The sequence below is a fragment of the Bufo bufo genome, chromosome 2 (genome assembly GCF_905171765.1).
Source record: "Bufo bufo chromosome 2, aBufBuf1.1, whole genome shotgun sequence".
Lineage (NCBI taxonomy): Eukaryota > Metazoa > Chordata > Amphibia > Anura > Bufonidae > Bufo > Bufo bufo.
This window is the reverse complement of record NC_053390.1, coordinates 494,247,093-494,264,928: the sequence shown is the minus strand read 5'-3', so window position 1 is coordinate 494,264,928 and position 17,836 is coordinate 494,247,093. Positions and strand designations below refer to the sequence as shown.

General features: G+C 43.0%; 1 protein-coding gene across 2 annotated transcripts in view; it reads right to left on the bottom strand.

Moving 5' to 3' along the window:
* Positions 1-17,836, bottom strand: part of ADGRL3 (adhesion G protein-coupled receptor L3) — a 1,148,457-nt gene that overhangs the window by 975,179 nt on the left and 155,442 nt on the right. For both annotated transcript variants that reach the window (XM_040417792.1, XM_040417793.1), the window contains exon 4: positions 10,499-10,513. In XM_040417792.1, the coding sequence (XP_040273726.1) occupies positions 10,499-10,513 (15 nt within the window). The remainder of the gene's footprint in view (positions 1-10,498; positions 10,514-17,836) is intronic.

Genomic DNA, 17,836 nt, shown 5'->3' with positions numbered 1-17,836 from the left:
TGGATTTTCTTCTACCTTATTTAAACCATAACAAAAGGTTATAGCCTTACTATATTGAGAATAGTGGTTTTATATACTTAGAAAACAATTACATATCACTGCTTTCGAATCATATATTGTGCATATGAATAAACAAGTAATATGTATTAGCTTTCTAATCACAGAAAACATCTATTCTCAACATAGTAAGATTATAGTAAGTAGTGTATATAAGCACAGCTCTGTCCTCAGCATGTTAATGTCTAGCCCTGTCAATCAAGGGGAGGGAGAGGTGTGCAGAACACAGGGGTGTTACAAAAGTAGTGCTCCAAGAATTGAGCCCCACCCTCTGGTGCTCCAAAGTTCTAATCTGCAAAGAAAGGTGTTGTTTAACCCCTTCAGCCACTACGACATATCAGTATGTTACAGAGGCTGAGATAATGTATGGAGCAGATTGCTGCAGTGACCTTGTGTCACGGCTGTATGTGAGCAACAAGAGCATACACAGTAAATGGAGCTACTGACCGGACCCAAACTAGGGAGGATAAAGGGTGACCCCTGTCAGACCCTCAAAGCTCTCCCTATGCTGCTAAAGCACATGCCCGGATCCAAATGGTGGAACGAGGCATGCCCGCGTACCTAAGACTTATGACCACTGTAACCCCTACAATAGTGGAAGGGGCACGGCCACCGGTGCCCTGCTCAGTATATGGAGGGAACCGTGGTCGCCTCAGATCCAGTCAGAAAATAAACAGATACACTACAATGTCTGCACACTTAGCTGAAGGAGCTGCAGCAGCAGAGATGACGGATCGAAAGACAGCTGGCAATATCCGGAGTACTTGCTGCAGCAGAACACAGGTCCAGTGAAATGGTAGCTTACAAGTGAAGATACTCAAGCAAGAGCTACAACTCAATGAGAAATATAATCCACACCCTACAAAAGGAGGAGGGGTGATTTAAAGGCAGGGAAATCAAACGCAGGAGGAACAGCTGGGAGGAAGGAAACAGAAAGTAAAAACCTCATCACAGGGGCGGAGAAACAGAGCAGTGAGAACTCCTCCAAGCTCTAGTAGTGACATCATCACAGGGGTGGAGAAACAGAGCTGTGAGAACGCCTCAAAGCTCTGGTAGTGACACCTTGTGCAATATGTGTCGAGTTTCAGCTATATAATACAGTAGGCACATGGCAACAATGACGTGGAACAGTAATCACGCCGAACCACATCATTTAACCCCTTAGATGCCACTATGAACATTGATCGCTGCATTTGTGCAGTTAGAAAGAGGGATGTGGATACCTCTGCCTTCCAATTGGAGGGCCTGCAGTGAAATTCCAGTGCTCCGATCGGTTACCATGGCAGGCTGAAGCATACCATGCTCCCATGGTAAGCTCCCTGATAAGCTGTGCAGAAACACAGCTCAGCAGGAAGCGTGTCAAAATCCCATTCAACCTAATAGAATCTATAATAGGGTGAATGGGACAAGGGATCAAAAGATCCAAGATTCTAGCCCCTAAGGGGGTTAAATGTTACTGTAAAAAAAGTAAACAAAAGTTTTAAAAAATTTAAGAAAAATAAAATATGAAAAGTTTAAATCATCCCTCTTTCCCAAATTTACATATAAAATATATAAACAATAAAAACATAAACATTAGGTATTGCCACATGTGGAAAATGTCTGAAACTATTAAAATCATGTAAAAAATTTGATGTGGTTAATGCCATAACGGAAAACATGATTTGCCATTTTTTGTCACCTTTTCCACTCAAAATTTTTATAACAGTGATCAAAAAGTCGTACGTACCACAAAAATAGCCCCAATAAAAAGTACAGTTCATCCCACAAAAAACAAGCCCTAATACAGCTCTGTGGATTGAAATATAAAAAAGTTATGGGTGTCATAAAAAGGCGATGCTGTGATGTCAAAACCCCCCAAACCATTTTTTTTTTAATCAATTTAACCCCACAAAGATTTTTTTTTGCCCTTTTTTTTTACAATAACAGACATAGTAATTAAATGGTGCCCTTAAAAAATACAACCTATTCTGCAAAAAATAAGCCATCATATGGCTATATGAACAATTTTAAAAAGTTATGGCTATTGGAACATGGGGAGGAAAAGTTAAAGGTAACCTGTCACCAGGATTTTGTGCATAGAGCTGGGGACTGTCACGAGGGTATCGAGAACCACGCCTGACTCCGTTATACCCGGGGTCAGGAAGTCGCAGCGGTTGGCTGCACGCTCTATTTAAGATAGGGCTGTTTTCCTTATGGTAGCTTTCTGGGTTTGCTTTGCAAACCCTTTTGGCTCACTCAGGGATCCGTAGCTCCTTCTCCTCAGCTGTTCCTTGTCCAGCACTCCCAAACCTCCTTATATTCCTCTCTCACACTTCTCTGGTTGCCAGAGATAGAACTTCCTGCCTGGACATCTATTCTGACCTTCTGGAGCTGTGTTGCTGCGTTCTCTGGTAGTTGGTCCAGAACGCTACCCTCTGGATCCCTGTTGGACCTTTGTGGTCTATTGTGATCGCCCACCTGGGTGTATGTGTTTGTCTGTTTTGTCTGTCCTCTCCCTGGTGTTTTCCTCTTAGTGATAGTGGTGCGGACTAGCGATCCCATCTGCCCGTTCACTATCTAGGGCTCATTTTAGGGAAAGCCATGGTTTAGGCACGTGATCGCCGCACGGGTGAGGAACCCGTCTAGGGACGTCAGGGCAGTCAGGTGCCAGCCGCAAGGTGAGTTAGGGGTCACCACCTTTCCCTCTCCCTTGGGCAGGGCTTTCCTTTTTATCCTCCCTGTGAGTGACGTCGGTCATTACATTATCTCTGTGTCATGGTCTTACCTTCTTGCTGTTCTCCTTCGTTTGACATGTGCTGGCGGACATCTTGGTTTCTGGGTTTCTTGTAGCCTTCCACCCTGCGGCTCCTCCTTCCCACTGGGAGGAGCTGGATGCCTAGCTCATATATATAGGAGGTCTGTGGCTTCAGTTCCTTGCTTGGTCCTCCTGTGTTCACATGCTTCTAAGACTGCTGCTGCTTCTGGTTCCTGATCCTGGCTTCGTCTGACTACCCTGCTGGTTCCTGATCCTGGCTTCGTCTGACTACCCTGCTGGTTCCTGATCCTGGCTTCGTCTGACTACCCTTCTGGTTCCTGACCCCTGGCCTCTCAAAGACTCTGCTTCGGTTTCACCATCCGTTTGGACTTTTGCTTTACAGCTTTATTTTCAATAAAGCCTTCTTATTTTCACTTATCTCTTGTTGTACGTCTGGTTCATGGTTCCATGACACTCTGGCCCTTATTTTGTGTAGGTAAAAAAAATATATATATATTTTTTACCTACTTAGAATCCAGTATGGATCAAATTGCTGCTCTGTCCAATCAATTTCATGGCCTGTCTTGTGAGGTGGCAGGATTGAAGGAGTCGGTCCTCCAGCAACAGCAGCGATTACAACTGACCGCAAGCCCAGCGGTTGCTACTGGTAACCAGGTTGTTGCGGAACCCAAGGTCCCTCTCCCTGACAGATTTTCTAGGGGAAGGGACAAGTTTTTGACATTCCGTGAGGCCTGGCCTGTAAGTTATATTTTAAACTGCGCCCTTACTCCTCAGGTAATGAAGAACAGCGGGTGGGGGTTGTTATTTCCCTGCTGCAGGGGGACCCGCAGTCCTGGGCGTTCTCTTTACCTACTGATTCCCAGGCTCTTCGGTCAGTGGATGAGTTTTTCGGGGCCTTGGGTCTCATATATGACGACCCTGACCGAGTCGCACTGGCTGAATCAAGATTACGGAGACTCTTACAAGGAGAGCGGCCGGTAGAGGAGTATTGCTCTGAATTCCGTAGGTGGGCTACGGATACCCAATGGAACGACCCGGCTCTCAGGAGTCAGTTCTGCTCTGGGTTATCCGAAAGGGTTAAAGATGCGCTTGCATTATATGAGACCCCCTTTTCCCTTGATGCGGTTATGTCCCTTTCTATCCGTATAGAGAGACGCCTTAGGGACAGGTTGAAAAAACCGGAGCAATTGGTAACCCCTCCAAGCAGCAGTAGTCTGTACGGACTTAGACGAGCCTATGCAGCTAGGAGGAACTACTCGTCAGGTCCGTCCCCCTGAGGCTCGCCGTAGGCGTGGGGTTTGTTTTTTTTGTAGGGAGAGGGGTCATTTTATTAATGTCTGTCCTTCCTTCCTCAAAAACAAAAGACCGTCGGAAAAACTACTAACCCCAGGCTGTGTGGAGGATGTCAGCCGGGGGGTATACGTTTCCTCCATACGTACATCGCAATTTGTGTTGCCAGCGGTTATTACTTTTGGTGATAAGACGGAGACTATTTCTTTCTTTCTAGACAGAGGAGCAGGGGTAAATTTGATTGATGCCCATTTTGCCCGCACTATGGGTTTGTCTCTCTGTACGTTACAGAGACCCATTCCCATATTCGCTATTGATTCTGCTCCCCTGTCTCAGAGAAACCTCACCCACATTGTTCATAATTTACACCTTCGGGTAGGGGACCACCATAACGAGATGCTTTCAGGTTATGTTCTGGAGGGGCTTCCCACTCCGGTAGTGCTGGGTCTTCCCTGGTTGGTAGCGCACAATCCAGTGGTGGATTGGCAGGCCAGGGAGATATCGGAGTGGAGTGAGCAGTGCAGAGAAAATTGCTTAAATAGCAATTGCTTAGTCGCCTCCATAACTACCCTACCTACATTTATTTCGGATTTTGAGGATGTTTTTTCTGAAAAGGGTTGTCAGAAGTTACCATCTCATCGTCCTTATGATTGCCCGGTTAACCTTGTTCCCGGCGCAAAATTACCCAAGACCAGGTTATATAATCTTTCGGGTCCAGAGAGACAAGCCATGAAAGATTATATCTCCGAGAGCTTGGCTAAGGGACACATCAGACCCTCTTCTTCACCCGTGGCTGCAGGGTTTTTCTTCGTTAAAAAGAAAGATGGGGGCCTGCGTCCTTGCCTAGATTTTCGCGAATTATATCGGATAACCATCCGAGACCCATACCCTCTTCCTCTCATTCCTGACCTGTTTAACCAGATTGCGGGTGCTAGGTGGTTCTCCAAACTTGATCTTAGGGGGGCCTACAATCTGATTCGTATTAAGGAGGGGGATGAGTGGAAGACAGCGTTTAACACCCCTGAGGGGCATTATGAAAATCTAGTTATGCCTTTCGGTCTGACCAATGCTCCTGCCGTCTTTCAACATTTCGTTAATGACATTTTTAGTCATCTAATCGGCAGGTTTGTGGTAATATACCTAGATGATATTTTAATTTATTCGTCTCATCTGAAAACACATGAGGTGCATGTCAGACAAGTACTGCAGGTCCTACGGACGAATGAATTATATGCTAAAATTGAAAAATGTGTCTTCGCCGTTCAGGAGATACAATTCCTAGGTTATTTTTTATCTGCTTCAGGTTTCCGTATGGATCCTAGGAAGGTCCAGGCAATTTTAGATTGGGATCTTCCTGAGAACCTCAAAGCACTACAACGGTTCTTGGGCTTCGCAAATTTCTATAGGAAATTCATTAAAAATTATTCACTTATTGTAAAACCCCTTACTGACATGACTAGGAAGGGGACTGATTTTTCTAAATGGTCTGACGCCGCTAAAGTTGCTTTTTCCTCTCTAAAAGAGAGGTTTACCTCAGCACCGGTACTAGTCCAACCTGATGTCTCTCAGCCTTTTATTGTTGAAGTCGATGCGTCAGAGGTGGGAGTGGGGGCGGTGCTGTCTCAGGGTCCGTCTCCTGGCAAATGGCGTCCTTGTGCTTTCTTTTCTAAAAAACTATCTGCAGCAGAAAAGAACTATGATATCGGCAATAGGGAACTATTAGCTATTAAACTTGCGTTTGAGGAGTGGCGTCACTTCTTAGAGGGGGCAGTCCACACCGTCACTGTGATTACGGACCACAAAAATCTTCTGTACCTCGAATCAGCTAAGCGTCTCACCCCTAGACAGGCTAGGTGGTCGCTATTTTTTACCAGGTTTAACTTTGTGATTACCTATCGTCCTGGGGCAAAGAACACCAAGGCTGATGAACTCTCTCGTTGTTTCCCTGGAGGGGGTAATGTGAGTGATCCGATGCCCATTCTTCAAAGAGGAGTGGTTGTTTCTGCGGTACACTCTGTTCTGGAGGGGAAGGTGTTAGAGGCCCAGGGGGACGCCCCGGTCTCTTGCCCCTCAGAGAAATTGTTTGTACCGTTGAACCTACGTTTCGAATTATTAAAGGAACATCATAGTTCGGCACTTGCTGGGCACCCGGGTAGTAAAGCAACCTTGGAGCTATTGTCTCGTCGTTTTTGGTGGCCAAGGTTGCGTCAGGATGTATTGGATTTTGTGTCTTCTTGTTCTACCTGTGCGCGCGCAAAAGTTTCACATACACGTCCTGCAGGGTCTCTATTACCACTCGTCATTCCCAATAGACCGTGGACACATCTGTCAATGGATTTTATCACTGACTTACCTTTGTCTGCAGGTAAAACAGTTATTTTGGTAGTAGTGGACAGGTTTAGCAAAATGGTACACTTCATTGCGTTACCCGCACTACCTAATGCTAAGACTCTTGCTCAGGTATTCGTCAGTGAAATCGTGTAGCTTCACGGGGTCCCCTCCGATGTTGTTTCGGATCGGGGTACCCAGTTAATTTCTAAATTTTGGAAAGCTTTTTGTTCCCGTTTGGGGGTACACTTGTCCTTTTCCTCAGCTTTCCATCCTCAGTCGAATGGACAGACTGAGCGTACCAACCAAAACCTTGAGACATATCTAAGATGTTTTGTGTCTGAAAACCAAGAGTTGTGGTCATCATATTTACCGTTAGCTGAGTTTGCCATAAATAATCGTCGTCAGGAATCCACTGGCAAGTCACCATTTCTTGGTGCATATGGTTTTCATCCCCAATTCTGTACTTTCAAAGAGGGGGGGTCTTCTGGGGTTCCCGAAGAGGAACGGTTTTCGTCATCTCTTTCATCTGTATGGCAGAAGGTGCAAGCTAACTTGAAAAATATGGGAGGTAAATACAAATGCATGGCTGATAAGAGACGGTCGCGAGGTCCAGACCTAGGAGTGAATGACTATGTGTGGTTGTCTACTAGGAATATTAAATTGAAGGTTCCCTCTTGGAAACTGGGTCCTAGGTTTATTGGCCCTTACAAAATTGTAGCCATCATCAACCCCGTGGCTTTTCGCCTGGAGTTACCTCAGACTTTTAAAATTCATAATGTTTTTCATAAGTCGTTACTCAAAAAATATGTTCCACCTCTAGAACCGTCACCGCTGCCACCCCCTCCTGTTGTCGTGGATGGTAATCTAGAATTTCAGATATCCAAAATTGTTAATTCTCGTCGGGTCCGCCGCTCTCTTCAATATCTGGTGCATTGGAGAGGTTACGGTCCCGAGGAAAGAATGTGGGTTCCTGCGTCTGAGGTAAACGCCGACAGGCTAGTTCGGGTTTTTCATGCCTCTCATCCTGAGAGACCTGGTCCTGAGTGTCCGGAGGCCCCTCGTAGAGGGGGGGTACTGTCACAAGGGTATCGAGAACCACGCCTGACTCCGTTATACCCGGGGTCAGGAAGTCGCAGCGGTTGGCTGCACGCTCTATTTAAGATAGGGCTGTTTTTCTTATGGTAGCTTTCTGGGTTTGCTTTGCAAACCCTTTTGGCTCACTCAGGGATCCGTAGCTCCTTCTCCTCAGCTGTTCCTTGTCCAGCACTCCCAAACCTCCTTATATTCCTCTCTCACACTTCTCTGGTTGCCAGAGATAGAACTTCCTGCCTGGACATCTATTCTGACCTTCTGGAGCTGTGTTGCTGCGTTCTCTGGTAGTTGGTCCAGAACGCTACCCTCCGAATCCCTGCTGGACCTTTGTGGTCTATTGTGATCGCCCACCTGGGTGTATGTGTTTGTCTGTTTTGTCTGTCCTCTCCCTGGTGTTTCCCTCTTAGTGATAGTGGTGCGGACTAGCAATCCCATCGGCCCGTTCACTATCTAGGGCTCATTTTAGGGAAAGCCAGGGTTTAGGCACGTGATCGCCGCACGGGTGAGGAACCTGTCTAGGGACGTCAGGGCAGTCAGGTGCCAGCCGCAAGGTGAGTTAGGGGTCACCACCTTTCCCTCTCCCTTGGGCAGGGCTTTCCCTTTTATCCTCCCTGTGCGTGACGTCGGTCATTACAGGGACATGGGCTGCTAGATGGCCGCTAGCACATCTGCAATACCCAATCCCCACAGCTCTCTGCGCTTTTATTGTGTTAAAAAAAACGTTTTGATCAATATGCAAATGAACCTGATATGTCTCCTGTGTCCGGAGATGAGTCCAGCGGAAAGGAGCCCAGCACCGCCCCGCGTCCTCCGAATCTCCTCCTTGCTGGCTGACGTCACAGAGCTGGAGCGCCGAAAACTCGCGATGCGCGAGCTAGCGCATGCGCAGTGTCGGCATCATGTTCATTCCCTGTGCTGGCATCAGCACAGGAAACGAACTACGCATGCGCTAGCTTGCGCATCGCGAGATTTCGGCGCTCCAGCTCTGTGATGTCAGCCAGCAAGGAGGAGATTCGGAGGACGCGGGGCGGTGCTGGGCTCCTTTCCGCTGGACTCATCTCCGGACACAGGACACATATCAGGTTCATTTGCATATTGATCAAAACATTTTTTAACACAATAAAAGCACAGAGAGCTATGGGGACTGGGTATTGCAAATGTGCTAGCGGCCATCTAGCAGCTCATGTCCCCAGCTCTATGCACAAAATCCTGGTGACAGGTTTCCTTTAAAATGCAAAAACAAAAATGGGTCCAGTACTTAAGGGGTTAAATCAGAATGATCAACCCTACCAGACAGTATGCCTGAGGCTGACAATGTTAGTGTTTATTTTTATGTTTTATTAGTTTTCTTCAGGTTGATACAAGTTGGTTTTACTACTTTTGTATCATAGTCACTTTTTAAAAATAAAAAATCTGTTATATTTTGCATCACCATATACTAAACACCCATAACATGTTTAATTTTCCATTGAGGCAGCTGTGTGAGAGCTTATTTTTTTGCAGGAAGGGCTGTATTTTTGTTTATATCGGTAGCCTTTTGGGTTTACATAGTAATTTTTCATTACGTTTTCTCTTCTTTTTTTTTTTTTTTTGAGGGGAAGGCAAAAATTGCAATTTTGTCAGTGTTTTTAATTTCTATGGGGTCCACCATGCAGTAAATATGATATGATCACTTTATTTTACGGGTTGATACAAATATTGTGATACCAAATTTCTATTGTTTTTACCATGTCTTTTAGGTGGCAAAAACAACTAGGAAAGTCACTTCTAAATCTTAGAATAGAGAATGTTAGGGTAAGCAACAGTGTGTTACCTAAGATCTATGCTAAGGCCTCATGCACACGAATGTATTTTCTTTCCGTTTCCGTTCCGTTTTTTTTGCGGACCGTATGCGGAATTATTCATTTCAATGGGTGCGGAAAAAATATGGAAGGTACTCCGTGTGCATTCTGTTTCCGTATTTTCATTCCGCAAAAAAATTGAACATGTCCTATTATTGTCCGCATTTTGGACAAGTATCGGACTGTTCTATTAGAGGCCAGCTGTTCCGTACCGCAAAATACGGAAGGCACACAGAAGTCATCCGTATTTTTTGCGGATCAGTTTTTTTGCAGACCGCAAAATACATACGGTTGTGTGCATGAGGCCCAAGCCTCTATCCTAAAATATCAGTTAAGAGCAGCACAACACCCCTCACAACACCGGAATGCAAGACTGTCTCACCGACCGATCCAAATCCGATTTCCAGTAAACATCTAAATAACACCAATGATTTCAGCATCTACAGAAGGGTGTCTTTATTGCATCAAACTAGCATCTAAAAAAACAACGTTTTGGCTGCATCATATCCTTTTTCGAGCATTAAAATTCTTGAAAAAGGCTATGATGTAGCCAAAACGTCGTCTTTTTACATGATGGTCTGACACAATAAAGGCTTCTGCACATGGCAGATCCAGAGGACTTTGTAAGGCCACCAGCTGCCACAGCAAACATAAGAGTCCTGCGATCGCTTTGCGGAGGACCAAAGGTGTACAGATGGAGATCCAATGGGTGTCAGCAACTCCGTTTCTGAGCCTGCGCCATCATGGCCAATATGTTGCGGAGAAAGGTTACAAAGCGCAGCATGCTGTAGCTTTTGAAATTTTTTCAGGCGTTCTGATAACCTGACCTTCTCTATAAGGGAAAAATGCCATGAAGAAAATGGCAAATACACTGCCAAAAAAACACCACTAAAAATGCGGCAAAAACCACAAGCAGACAAAAAATGCATGCACTTTATGACATTTTGTTACTGTTAAAAAAAAATAAAAAATATAATAAAAAGACAAAACTTGTTTGTAAGAATCCTTAAATTGTTAATATTAGTTTATGTATCCACAATTTCAGATGTTTTTTTTTTTCTCTAGAGTTAAACAGCACTGTATATAAATGAGACATTATATATTAATATAATGATACAAATTAAATTACCTCTTTGTTCCACTTCTACAGTAGCAGATGCAAAAAAAAAAGAAAAGGAAAAAAAAAACAATTATTATGTTTCCATCTACCTTTTTCAAGCAATCATTTAATATTAATAAAACATGTAAATCAATTAAACTACAGAGTAACAAGTCATTTCAGTGTATTAATAGTAATTAATCAATCCAATGTATATACTGTATTATAAATAGAACTTAATTATAATACCATATTACGTTGTGCAAAAGCAAGACTTAATAAAGCATACTGCAACTGCTCCAGAACAACTAGACTTTTAGCAGTAACATAAAACATTGCATAAAATAATACAAAGAATATTTACAAAGTTTACTTTTAACACTTTATTATCACTTCTTAAACTGGGTCAAATATTGAGAATTTTCATCCTTTTAGGACCCTGAGCTAAAATGTGTCACAAAGTTATGTGAACCCACTGATTTTGTCAGGTTCCGTTGATTCATCCTGTATAGGAGCAAACAATTGTTTGTCTGAAAAACCTTGTATAGCCATGCTAAGGGCTCATTGACATGATCATATGGCTCTGTACAAGGTCTCTCAGATTGGAGGCTGCAGGAACCAGGTACAGCCACTATAGTGTGCGGAGCTGTGTAGTTCTGGAGCCTGGCTCCAGCGCAGAAGTTCCTTAAACCTGCCCCTTTGCCGATCCGATAGGGATTACTTATCCAAAAGATTGGTAATCAGCAGTAAAGTCCCAGAAAATCTCTTTAAATTACGATGAAGTCAATATCTTATATTTTAAATTATGAAATAAATGTACAAACCGGATTCCAAAAAAGTTGGGACACTAAACAAATTGTGAATAAAAACTGAATGCAATGATGTGGAGATGGCAAATGTCAATATTTTATTTGTAATAGAACGTGGATGACAGATCAAACATTTAATCCGAGTAAATGTATCATTTTAAAGGAATTCCAATTTTCACGGTGTCAACAAATCCTAAAAAAGTTGGGACAAGTAGCAATAAGAGGCTGGAAAAAGTAAATTTGAGCATAACGAAGAGCTAGAAGACCAATTAACACTAATTAGGTCAATTGGCAACATGATTGGGTATAAAAAGAGCTTCTCAGAGTGGCAGTGTCTCTCAGAAGCCAAGATGGGTAGAGGATCACCAATTCCCACATTGTTGCGCAGAAAGATAGTGGAGCAATATCAGAAAGGTGTTACCCAGCGAAAAATTGCAAAGACTTTGCATCTATCATCATCAACTGTGCATAACATCATCCGAAGATTCTGAGAATCTGTAACAATCTCTGTGCGTAAGGGTCAAGGCCGTAAAACCATACTGGATGCCCGTGATCTCCGGGCCCTTAAACGACTGCACCATAAACAGGAATGCTACTGTAGAGGAAATCACAAAATGGGCTAAGGAATACTTCCAGAAACCATTGTCAGTGAACACAATCCACCGTGCCATCTGCCGTTGCCAGCTGAAACTCTACAGTGCAAAGAAGAAGCCATTTCTAAGCAAGATCCACAAGCTCAGGCGTTTTCACTGGGCCAGGGATCATTTAAAATGGAGTGTGGCAAAATGGAAGACTGTTCTGTGGTCAGACGAGTCACGATTCGAAGTTCTTTTTGGAAATCTGGGACGCCATGTCATCCGGACCAAAGAGGACAAGGACAACCCAAGTTGTTATCAACGCTCAGTTCAGAAGCCTGCATCTCTGATGGTATGGGGTTGCATGAGTGCGTGTGGCATGGGCAGCTTGCATGTCTGGAAAGGCACCATCAATGCAGAAAAATAGATTCAGGTTCTAGAACAACATATGCTCCCATCCAGACGTCATCTCTTTCAGGGAAGACCCTGCATTTTTCAACAAGATAATGCCAGACCACATTCTGCATCAATCACATCATCATGGCTGGGTAGGAGAAGGATCCGGGTACTGAAATGGCAAATCTGCAGTCCAGATCTTTCACCTATAGAGAACATTTGGCGCATCATAAAGAGGAAGGTGCAACAAAGAAGGCCCAAGACGATTGAACAGTTAGAGGCCTGTATTAGACAAGAATGGGAGAGCATTCCTATTTCTAAACTTGAGAAACTGGTCTCCTCGGTCCCCAGACGTCTGTTGAGTGTTGTAAGAAGAAGGGGAGATGCCACACAGTGGTGAAAATGGCCTTGTCCCAACTTTTTGGGGATTTGTTGACACCATGAAATTCTGATTCAACATATTTTTCCCTTAAAATGGTACATTTTCTCAGTTTAAACTTTTGTTCCGTGATTTATGTTCTATTCTGAATAAAATTTTAGAAGTTGGCACCTCCACATCATTGCATTCAGTTTTTATTTACGATTTGTATAGTGTCCCAACTTTTTTGGAATCCGGTTTGTATTACTTTTTTGTCCAGTTAGATCACCTTTACCTTTATACACTGTTTGAAATTATACCACATTTTGTGCATGTCTCCAACTTTGAAAATTAAGCAGTTTGTATGGTTTTATATATATTTTCAAGTCATAGTGTGACCAACCCATCACATGTTATGGTTTCTATGTCACTTTTTCAAACCCAACACCAATCTTCTTTTCAATATCAAGTCTTTCCCAGACAATTATTCAAGTATTCACAATTTAAAAATTCTACCTCTGTAAGGGTACTTTCACACTAGCGTTTTTCTTTTCCGGCATAGAGTTCCATCCTAGGGGCTCTATACCGGAAAAAAACTGATCAGTTTTATCCCCATGCATTCTGAATGGAGAGTAATCCGTTCAGGATGCGTCAGGATGTCTTCAGTTCAGTCATTTTAACTGATCAGGCAAAAGAGAAAACCGTAGCATGCTACGGTTTTATCTCCGGCGAAAAAAACTGAAGACTTGCCTGAATGCCGAATCTGGCATTTTCTTTCCATAGGAATGTATTAGTGCCGGATCCGGCATTCAGAATACCGGAATGCAGGATCTGTCCTTCCGGTCTGCGCATGCGCAGACTGAAATAAAGGTGAAAAAAATAAAAGCCGGATCCGTTTTGCCGTATGACACCGGAAAGACGGATCCGGCATTTCAATGCATTTTTTCGGCTGATCAGGCATTTTTAAGACTGATAAGGATCCTGATCAGTCTTACTAATGCCATCAGTTGGCATACGTTTTGCCTGATCCGGCAGGCAGTTCCGGCGACGGAACTGCTTGCCGGATCACTCTGCCGCAAGTGTGAAAGTACCCTAATCATGCATATTTACATTCCCATACAATACTCAATCTATGAAGCATTCTGTGTTGCTCCATAAAACTTTTTGTATTTGTTCAGTATATTATAATAGAAATTTATCATGAGGAGATTTTAAAAAATCTATTGTTGAGTCTGCATTGCTGTAATCTAAACCAAATTTATCAAAGTTACACCTTGTTTGATAAATACTGCACGTCTTTAACACCTTAATGAACAGACCTGAAGGGACTTCACAGGGTTGTTCAGGATAATTCCCAATCTCAGACAAGGCCTACAACAGCCTAAAATAATTAATAATCCTTTCTCCAGCACCGTTCTCTGTAGTGCCGATGCGGTCATTCTGCTTTTGCTTGTTTATAAACTGCAGCGGTGACATACCAGTATACGGCAGGCAATTGCTGTCCTCCGTGTTAGTGAATATGTCCCTTAGTCTTCTCTTTTTAAAGAGCACTTTTTACCACTTATGACATATCTGTTTTAGTAATGAAATGTAACACAAACATATGCAATTTTGTGGTTATCTATTCTTTTACATTTCAATACTTTTGTGTCTTATTTTAAACAAAAAACATATGATTTTTGTGAAACCTTTTCTTAAAGATTTGAAGTACAGTATATTAAAGGAAGTAGGACGTATCTGGATAAAAACAGATACGTTTAATGATAGAAACAGATTGTCTTACGTTTCCATAGGTCTACCATTCACTGCAAATTTTTTTTTTAAATGTATACTTTTCTATACGTTTTTGTTCTTTGCAGGACAGAAAAGCGTGGTATGCTACTTTTTTCTATCCTGCAAAATGAAAACATACAGAAGCGTAAACTGTGACAACCTGAGTCATAAGTATGCACTTTTGAACTATGTATGTCTAATTATAGTCTACGGGTATGTCAAGTTATAGGTTGTATGCATGTTTTCTTTTTACAAACATATCCACTTGATGTACAAAAACTGTAAACAACCCCTTAGATGATTTTTATTTTTATTTGTGACCTTTGCAGGGCTTGTCTGAGATTTTTAAAATCATTTCAGGCCAATTATTTAAGATGTTGAAGATGTGATGTTTTTATCCAACAACGTGCATGTTTGATAAATTTGATTTAAATTACAAAAATGCAATTCATTTCAAAACATTCCCATCATAATAAATTCCGCCTATAGTCTACTAAACCAATACAAATGATTTTATGGAGCTCAGCAACACATAGTAACATCTAATATATAAAGCTGAGTGTATGTATGTCTGCTAAAAGTAAACGCACCGTCGCATTTACTATCACAAAATTTGGCACACAGGTACATCAGGTGTCCGGGAAGTTTTTAGCCCGGGTCTTAGCTCTCTAGCACGTACCGTTCCTGAGATATTCCCCAAAAATGCAAATATGGCACATCACATAACCTACATTAGCCAATAGAAGCCTGCAGGTCTTTCTCTCCATATCTCAACTGCCATACACATGGTCACATGTCCCTTATCAGCCAATAGAAGCTCGCAGGTCCTTAGTCTCCACATACATACAGTTTTACACCAGCTTTCCATAACAACCCAGCCATTTTTCTTCAATGCTGTAGGTTAGCTTTAAAGGGGAAGGGCACTGTGGATGACACTGTTAAGGGAGCGGAGTGCTGTGGAGGTCACAGTTAATGGCCATTCAGGCCACCCTCAAAAGACGGATTAACAACCCCTCCCCCAGGTCTTGCTAAACCAAGCCCCTGACCCGGATAAGCCACGCCCCCTCCCACTCCACAGCTGACAGGGATTGAAAAATTAAAGGTAAAAAGCAACTTCTGTCAGCTGTAGGGGTGGGAGGGAGGGTGACTTTTTCACAGCAGCTCACGCTCAGACAGCACAGTGCTACTGTCTGAGAGTAAGCTCTTCAAAAGGACATCACTGTGTCTGTCCAGGCCCCGCGCCGGAGGGAGGACAGGGAGTCTGAAAGTCGGACTGTCCGGCCTAAAACCGGACCTCTGGACACCCTAAGGGCAGGCTGCTGTGGAGGTCACAGTTAAGGATATGGTCCACTATGGAGGTCTTTGTTAAGGGGCAGATTGCTGTAGAGGCTACTGTTAAGGGGGTGGAAATCACTGTTAAGGAGACGGAATACTGTGGAGGTCACTAATAAAGGGGCGGCCACAGTTAAAGGGGAGGGAGCTGTTTATGTTACTGTTAAGGCGGCAGGCCGCTGTGGAGGTCACTGTTAAAGGAGTGGGCACTGGAGGACACTGTTAAGGGAGGAGGGGACTGTGGAGGCCACTATTAAAAGGGGCAGCAAAGTACAGTGAGGTCACTGTTAAGGGAGTGGGGTACAGTGGAGGTCACTGTTAAGGAAGCAGGGTACTATGGCAGTCAATGTTAAAGGGGCAGTCGATGTGGAGGTCTCTGTTAAGGGGGCGAGAAATAGTGGAAGTAAGTTAAGGGGACTGTGACCTAAGGGTTAAGGGGCCAGTGCCGTAGAGGTCACTGTTAAGGAGGCGGTCCCCTGTGGAGTTCACTGTCAAGGGGGTGGGATGCTGTGGAACTCACTTTTTAAAGGGGCAGGCTTCTGTAAAGTTCAAAGTTAAGGGGGTGGGCTGCTGTGGAGGTCCCATTTTAAGGAATGGGGCAGTGTGGTGGGTCAGTGTTAAAGGGTGGGGGTCTGTGCAGGTCACTGTTAAGGGGGAGGGCTGCTGTAGATGTCACTGTTATAGTGCATACTGTCCATATGTTTAAACGACACACACAAAAATTAAATGAAATAGATTAAATAGATCCTTCAGCTAGTAGTTTATAAGGTTGAAAAAAAGACATCTGTCTATCTAGTTCTGCCTGTTATCCTGCAAGTTGATCCAGAGGAAGGCAAAAAAAATAAAATGAGATAGAAGCCAATTTTCCCCACTTAAAGGGAAAAAAAATCCTGACTCCAATCAGGCAATCAGAACCTTCTTTCCTCCAGACGCAGAGGATGTCCCCTCGTCACAGTCCTGGGGATAAATAGATGATGGGAGAGATCTCTGTACTGACCCCTGATATATTTATACATAGTTATTAGATCTCCTCTCAGTCGTCTTTTTTCTAAAGTGATAACCTCTAATTTTGCCAATTTTTCAGAGTACTGTAGTCCCCCCATTCCAGTTATTACTTTAGTTGGCCTCTTCTGAACCCTCTCCAGCTCTGCTATGTCTGTCTTGTTCACAGGAGCCCAGAACTGTACACAGTACTCCATGTGTGGTCTGACTAGTGATGTGTAAAGTGTCAAGACTACATTCTCATCACGGGCATCTAAGCCCCTTTTGATGCACCCCATAATCTTATATGCCTTGGCAGTAGAACAGCTAAGTTTGCTGTTCACTAAAATTCCTAAGTCCTTATCCATGTCATTGTTACCCTGTGTTTTACCATTTAGTATGTACTGGTGACTTGCATTATTCCTTCCCATATGCATAACCTTACATTTGTCAGAGTTAAACCTTATCTGCCACTTCTCTGCCGAAGCCTCCAATCTATCCAGATCCATCTGTAGCAGTGTACTGTCCTCTTCCATGTTAATTACTTTACATAGTTTAGTGTCATTTGCAAAAATTTATATTTCACTGTGCAAGCCTTCTACAAGATCATTAATAAATATATTAAAAAGAATAGGGCCCAATACTGACCCCTGTGGTACCCCACTAGTCACAGTGACCCAACCTGAGTGTGTACCATTAATAACCACCCTCTGTTTTCTAATATTGAGCCAGTTACTTACCCACATACAATCATTTTCTCCCAGTCCAAGCATTCTCATATTACAGGGAGTGCAGAATTATTAGGAAAGTTGTATTTTTGAGGATTAATTTTATTATTGAACAACAACCATGTTCTCAATGAACCCAAAAAACTCATTAATATCAAAGCTGAATATTTTTGGAAGTAGTTTTTAGTTTGTTTTTAGTTTTAGCTATTTTAGGGGGATATCTGTGTGTGCAGGTGACTATTACTGTGCATACTTATTACGCAACTTAACAAAAAACAAATATATACCCATTTCAATTATTTATTTTTACCAGTGAAACCAATATAACATCTCAACATTCACAAATATACATTTCTGACATTCAAAAACAAAACAAAAACAAATCAGTGACCAATATAGCCACCTTTCTTTGCAAG